The sequence below is a fragment of the Petaurus breviceps genome, unplaced genomic scaffold (assembly GCF_028583685.1).
Source record: "Petaurus breviceps papuanus isolate PSGF00001 unplaced genomic scaffold, PetGlider_PUasm1.0 90775, whole genome shotgun sequence".
In the NCBI taxonomy this organism is placed as follows: Eukaryota; Metazoa; Chordata; class Mammalia; order Diprotodontia; family Petauridae; genus Petaurus; species Petaurus breviceps.
Genome location: NW_027187342.1, coordinates 4,466,158 through 4,473,453, shown reverse-complemented (window position 1 = coordinate 4,473,453; position 7,296 = coordinate 4,466,158). Strand labels below are relative to the sequence as shown.

The 7,296-nt window shown below is 32.9% G+C and overlaps 1 protein-coding gene across 5 annotated transcripts in view; it reads left to right on the top strand.

Annotated features, from left to right (window-relative positions):
- APLF (aprataxin and PNKP like factor) overlaps positions 1–7,296 on the top strand; it is a 68,637-nt gene that overhangs the window by 12,090 nt on the left and 49,251 nt on the right. For 3 of the 5 annotated variants that reach the window (XM_069068920.1, XM_069068919.1, XM_069068923.1), the window contains exons 3-5: positions 2,907–3,073; positions 5,804–6,008; positions 6,499–6,628. In XM_069068920.1, coding sequence (XP_068925021.1) covers positions 2,907–3,073; positions 5,804–6,008; positions 6,499–6,628 — 502 coding nt within the window. The remainder of the gene's footprint in view (positions 1–2,906; positions 3,074–5,803; positions 6,009–6,498; positions 6,629–7,296) is intronic. The other 2 variants (XM_069068921.1, XM_069068922.1) reach the window with 1 other exon arrangement.

Below are 7,296 nucleotides of genomic sequence, written 5' to 3'. Positions count from 1 at the left end.
CCCCTTTCATTTCCCCTTCCCCTTCCCCTTTCATTTCCCCTTCCCCTTCCCCAAGTGGTGACTGTCTTGACTCCCAAAGACACAGAGAGACCATTTTGGGATGCAAACAACAAATTATGTCAGAACTCTGAGGTTCCTTTTTGGAGGGCAATTGGGGTTAAGTGACTTGCCCAATCACACAACTAATTTTTGTGTTAAGTGTCAGAGGCTGGATCCGAACCCAGGTCCTCCTGACTCCAGGGCTAGTGCTCTATTCACTGCGCCACCTAGCCACACCTTAAGTTTCTTTTCATAAATTTTTTGCATCATTTACATTTCTTTTCCCAATTTTTCCTATACCACTCATTGTTCTCTTTAACTTTTCCAGGAATTCTTGTTAGGTGTGGGTCCAATTAGTGGAGGATAGTGTCAAGATAAACTAATGCATCAAATAATTAATATTGGGAAAGGAGAGTATAGACAGAGCAGGTATTCTTAAGGACTTTTAAAGGGTGCCCTGAACTTGTCTTTTTGAGTTGCCATATTTTCTAAAAACACTGGATCCAGAGTATGCAGGAGGCCCTGAATGTGACCAAGATAAAAGCCCCTCCAAACTAATTATTAGTGATTTAGAGCATGTTTTCATGTCTATTGGTAGTCTAGATTTATTCAAGAAATGTCTGTGATAAAGAAAATCACAGAAGGTTAAAAAAATGAATTTGATAAAAATAAAAAGTTTTTGCACAAATAGAAGTAATGCATTTCAAATTATATAACTGAGAGGGGGCATAAAAACAACTCTGCAACAAGTTGCTCTGATAAAGGTCTCATATCCAAGATATATAAAGAGCTGATTCAAATATGTAAGAACAAGAGCCGTTCTCAATAAATAAATGTTCAAAGGTTATCAACAGGCAGTTCCCAAAGGAAGAAATACAAGTTGTACAAGCTGCACAATCAATTTCACAGTTCAGTGCAGACTGAGTGGTGACTGTCTTGACTCCCAAAGACACAGAGAGTCCATTTTGGGATGCAAACAACAAATTATGTCAGAATTCTGAGGTTCCATTTCACACTGATCAGGTTGTCAAAGATAACAAAAAAGGAAAATAATTATTGTTGATGGGGCTGTAATAAAAATATCTCTGAATTGGCACACTAATAGCTGTGAATTGGCCCAGTCATATTAGAAAGAAATTTGGAACTATATTTGAAAGGTATATACCCTTTGACTCACTACTAGAATTTTTATCCCAAAGAAGTCAAATGAAGAAAAAGACCCATATGTGTAGATATTTATAACAGTTCTTTTTGAACTGATTTTCTATTATTTGGGGAGTGGCTGAACAAATTATGGTATATGAATGCACTAAAATATATTTTATTTTAAGAAATGGCAAAAATAATAGTTTCAGACAAATTTGGGAAGATTTGTATGAATTGATACATAGTGAAATAAAGCTGAAACCAGAGAACAATTTATAAAATGACAGCAACATTGTAGAGAAAAAACAACTATTAACTACTAAGGGCTGATAAATACAATGACCAACTACAATTCCACAAGACTGATGAGAATACTCACCTTCTGACAGAGAGGTGATGAGCTCAAGGTGGAGAGTGAGACATTTTTAGACACAGCCAGTGGGTATTTGTTTAACTTGAAAATGCATATTTGATACAAGGGTTTTGTCTTCTTTCATTTTGATGGAAGAGGAGTTCAGGGGGACAGCAAGCCTAGAGTTACCAAAATGAAAAAAAAAACCACTATAAATTTAATGCTATTGAAGTACCACAAAAATGAACACAGTTAGTAGAAGGATCATTAGCAGAAAACAACAGACCAATGGGTCAGCTTTGAAATTAAGGTATTGAATTTATTGTATATTTAAAGTTTAGCAACTTGCATGTAATATTCATATTTTTATATACAGTGTTCTTTTTCTACATTGTTTATGGACATTTTATTTGCTATTAAGTTCAGAATAAAAAAATGGAAAAAAGATAACCAGTTTCAAGTCTTGGCATATAAGATGACTTCTAGTGGGTTTGTAAGCTATGTGATCAGTTCTTATCTTACTAAGAGAGGAAAGCAGTGACATAGAAAATGCATATAGTGGTAGATATAGAATTATAGAGAAATAAGGAACACCAAATCTAACAATTCATTCCATAATCTACCATTTTAAAATATAAATGTTATCATATTATTGGAATTTTCTTTTAAAAAATGTTATTTCATAAAGACCCAATTCAAATTGAGCTGAAAAGCTGTCTAGCATTAGACCCTTGCTCAGCTAATCACCTTTTTCTTGATTCTTTAGTCTTGAAATTTTTGAGACAAAGGGTATAGTAGAGAAGTTATGTCTTAGGTGATAAGATTTTTAGATTTAGAATTTTTTTCAGGAATTAGTTTTTGTTTTAAATGTTTATAAGGTCATAAATTTACTTATTGTATTTTGCTACAACTATATTTATATTTAACTATATTCAGTTGTATGTCTATTTTGGGTGAAAAGGGAGAAGTACGAATGCATATATGTATGAACCTAAGCTTCCTAGTGGACTATTTTCCTTTGCATAGCCCCTTCTATGGGAACAGTAGAAATTCTTTTTTTTTTCCTCCCTCTCTTTTTGTGGGCAAATATATAATGGTAAAGCACTCCATTATCTTTGCCAAGAGAACCCCAGATGGTGTCACAAGGAATCATATAAGATATGACCGTGTATATGGTTATATATGATGATAATGGTCAGTATGGTTATATTTGAAAATATTTAAGGCCAACTTTATACCTAAATTATATACTGCTTGAATGTTATATCTTTTTTAATATGGTTTTATTTTGGTGTGTTTTTAAGAAATGATGATTGGTTCTATGGAAATTATAGCATATATTCTTTATTGTTATTTTTCTATTTGACAGACCCATATAAATCCTTGTTTTTATCAGTCTTCTGAAAAGAGCCAGCTATTGCCATTGGAGACGAATAAATGGCACTGGTTGAATCCTGGAGATAGTTTTTCCTTATTAGTTGACAAATACATTTTCCGTGTTTTCTCTACATGTTCTGAAATGGAATGCACTTTACGGTAAGGTCTTGTGATTTGATGATAGCAAAAAATGCTATTTGCCATACAGTTTCTCATTTATAGATGTTAAGCCCATAAATACTTAATCAGAAACCATCCTAAGACAAAACTACACAAGAAATCAAGTAGCTGAATGATTTTTAGAGATTGTTTTTTAGAAAACCTTTGACTTTGTGAGCAGTCCTTAAACCTAAAAAGTGACCAAGCTTATCTGTGATTTGTGCTTACCATCCTCCATAAGAATAGATTTATTTTTAGGTAAACAGAGCCAAGTGTGAAGCCAAGAGCCAAAAGTTAAATTGACTTCAGTGGAACAAATATTTCACTTCTTTGTACTTTGCCTTTTAAATTTTACTGCTATTCTCTGTTTTTGCAGAACTGTGGCATGCTTTGACTCTGATCCCTTCCTTTAAAAATAATAGAATAGGAAAGCAGAGGAAGTAAGAAACTAATGAATATCAGATATTCACTGTCATTTAAGACTCATATCCCTAATATTCTGAGACTTTATGAAGGAATGAAGAGAAATTCTTGCAACAGAAAAGAATCACATAATTCGAGTTGTAAAGGACCATGATGACCATTTTGTCCATCTTGCTCCTGACTAAAAATCACATCCTCAATTAGTGGTCATCTGCCTTTCACTTGCAAGATTGCCAGTGAGGAAGCCTTTACATTCCCAGGCAGACTTTACCATTTAAAAAATGATTTTAATTATTAGGAAGTTCTTTTTCCCTCAGAACTTTCTGCATCTTTTACCAATTTCTCTTAGTTCTACTTCTGAGAAACTAAGAATTATTTTAATATTTTAGTTAAATGAAGTAACTTACTAAGTTTGTGTATTCATTTTTAAAACTGGCATTCTACTCTTGGGGACACCATATCTTACCTTTTAAAAAGTATGAGCTTTCCTATAGTTTTTTGAACCGAGTATATTTTCATAACCATCACTAGAATGGGTTACTATTTCTTTTCTTTTTTTTAAGAGTATGAATTTTTTTAAAATTTATTTTTAGTTTTCAGTATTCAATTTTATAAGATTCTGAATTCTAATCCTACCCCCCTTCACTTCCCTCTCCATGGTATGCAATCTGATACAGGTTATACTTGTATGATCAAATTAAATATATTTCTACCTTAGTTGTATTATCAAAGAAGAATCAAAAGAGAAAAACCATGAGAAAGAAAAACAAAAAAAAAGAGAAAATGGTATGCTTTGATGTGCATTCAGACTCCATAGTTATTTCTCTAGATGTGGATAGCATTTGCCATCATGAATTTTTTGGAATTATTTTAGATCATTACATTGCTCAGAAGAACTAAGTCTAACGAAGTTGGTCATCGCACAGTGGTGCTGTTACTGTATACAGTGTTCTGGTTCTGCTCACTTCACTCAGCATCAATTCATGCAAGTCTTTCCAGGTTTTTCTGAAATCTTCCTGCTTACCATTTCTTATGGAACAATAGTATTCCATTGCATTCATATATCACAACTTGTTCAGCCATTCTCCAGTTGATGAGCATCCCCTCAGTTTCCAATTCTTTGCCACTGCAAAAAGAATTGCTATAAATATTTTTGTACATGTGGGTCCTTTTCCCTTTTTGTATGATCTCTTTGGGATACAGCCCTAGTAGTGATATTACTGAATCAAAGGGTATCCACAGTTTTATAACACTTTGGGCATAGTGTGGTTTATTATTTCTAAACAAATGGCTCAGCTGCTGACATGAAATATTAAGAGTCATTTCTTTGCCCTATATAAATTGAACTCCCAAAATTGTGTTTTAATGAGTATTTGAGGAGAAGTCAAGAAAATATTGGGCCCCTCACTAAAATCAATTTATGCATATTCATTGACTGAAGTTATTCAAAATCTTAACTTAGAAATTATGCTGCTCCTGGCAGTCTTTAGTACATCTATGGAAATTAACATAGATCCAGAGTTTGAGGGAGTAATATTGGGACTTGAAGTATATTAAAATAAGACTCAAAGCACTAGTGCTGTACTTTTTCCAGACTGCTGTAGTATCTAGTGCTTTGTTGCTATGATAGAGTTTAGAAAGGGGTAGTAAACTTTGCACATACCTTGTTAAACGAGTCATTTTTACATGTTTATCTGCAAGCCTAACTAAACAAAATGTAAGTTGCTCATTTTATTTTCCTTATTTATAGGATTTATTATTTCTCTGCATCTTTTCTCTGGATTCCTTCAATTTAGAATAATAGTAAAATAAATTTCTTCTAAAAGAGTAGTTTAAGCTGTGTGACTTTTTTTTAATCAAGTAATGTACATATTTCCATGTCATAAAGAATTTTTTAATGTTCTGAATTTTTAGTCTTTGCTTGGAATGATTTAGGAAAAAAGTGTTGTTCTCTTCCTTGTTAAACAAGTATGAGCTTCCCATATCTCTGCAGGGAGCCATATATTATTGCAAATATGATTCAGAAAATTAGTGAGAATGTTGAATTCATACTTATTCATTGTTGATAAAAAATAGCCTACCAAATTTTCCATCCTTTTAAAATAATAAAACCAATCCTCTTCTTAATTTTGTATGCCTTCTCATTTTTGTATTGGCTTTTGAATGATTAAGTTTGAGAGAATGATGCATAATGCCTGCCAGTTGATCCTAGAAAAACCCTATTTATAGTATAATAGTTAATTTTTTTTATAATGACCTGAGTTTCTTAGCTTGTAATTCACTAACAAATGAATTTTTACTTTATAGAAATAGTCAGACGCTTGATGAAGATGATCTATTCAGTGAATCACCGACATCCCCTGTAAATAGCTTTCCTGTTACTATTGAATGTGCTAGTTCTCTAGTGGAACCACCGTCACATTGTACCAAACATATTAATTCAAGCCAGTGCTCAGAGCTGGAGGAAACAACGGAAGTAGCTGTGCCAGTCACTATACCCCAGAATAATTTGGTGAGAACTTTTTAAGATTTGACCTGATTTTTAGAAATTCTTTTGATTAGACAGGAGAAAAGTAGAAGTAAGTATTATGTAAAACAAGGCAATATGGATTTCTGTATTTGACCTGCTTTTCAAAGTAATTTTTTAAGAAATATCAAACATTTCAAAGGTGAGTAAAGGTGGTTCTTTCAAAGCATTTCGCAACTTCTGAATAGCTAATAATGGATTATTTATGATGGTTCTATAGGAAATAACTAATTCCAAATTTATAAGTATAGTTGTATCATCAAGTTATTTACAAGTATTAGCAAGTAATTACTAAAAGAGACAGTATGAATGTTGTGGAGGAGGTAGAGTATTAGAGTCAGAGTCAGTAAGACCTGCATGAAATTTTGTTGCCAAAATGAGATCCCACTCTGGTTAGGTTCCTCACCTTGATGAAATCACATGTCCCTCTGTCTACCACATAACTAATAATTTTATTACATAAATACTTTTTCAGCTTCTTCTTGCAAAATATAGGAACAGTAATGAGCAACCAAACTCTGTCCAGAGGAAACGAATCCTACCATCTTGGATGATTCAGGGAGATCTAAATGCTCAAAATCTTGAGGTACCAGTTACTCAGGAGGGTAAATATATCTTTCTACTACTATTAACCTTTTTTTTTTCCTTTTTGGAGGGGGAAAGTCAGGGCAATTGAGATTAAGTGACTGGCCTAAGGTCACATGGCTAGTAAATATTAAGTGTCTGAGGCTGGATTTGAACTCAGGTCCTCCTGACTCCAGGGCTGGTACTTTATTCACTGCGCCCCCCACCAATAGACATTTTAAATGTCTTAAATTCTTCAGAAGGAATTTAGCTGTGGTAGTTAATGTGAGTTATAAATCATAATTTTCAGCCATCTAGTATTAAAAGAATTTTAGAAGTTCACATAAAGACTAGGTTAAAACACAAGTTATTGTTTTGTATTTTATCATTTATGTTTAGCTGTTTATTTTTGAAACAAAAGATTTCTTCCTATTATATCTATGATACTAAATTTGTCATACTAATATAAATTCAAAACCTAACGAGTTGACCAATACTACTAAGTTGTCACTCTTTATCTGCTGGCAGCCACCCCTGTTGGAGATATAATATGGCAAGGAAATATTCAATCTTTATACAGTTGATCTTGTAAATTTCAGCCTAATAAGAGATGGAAACATTATAATAACAGTCTAACCAATTCAGAAGTCCCATCCTTTTATTACTGTAATAACAGAATTGTAGAATTTTTGAGTTTTTACCGTCTTAT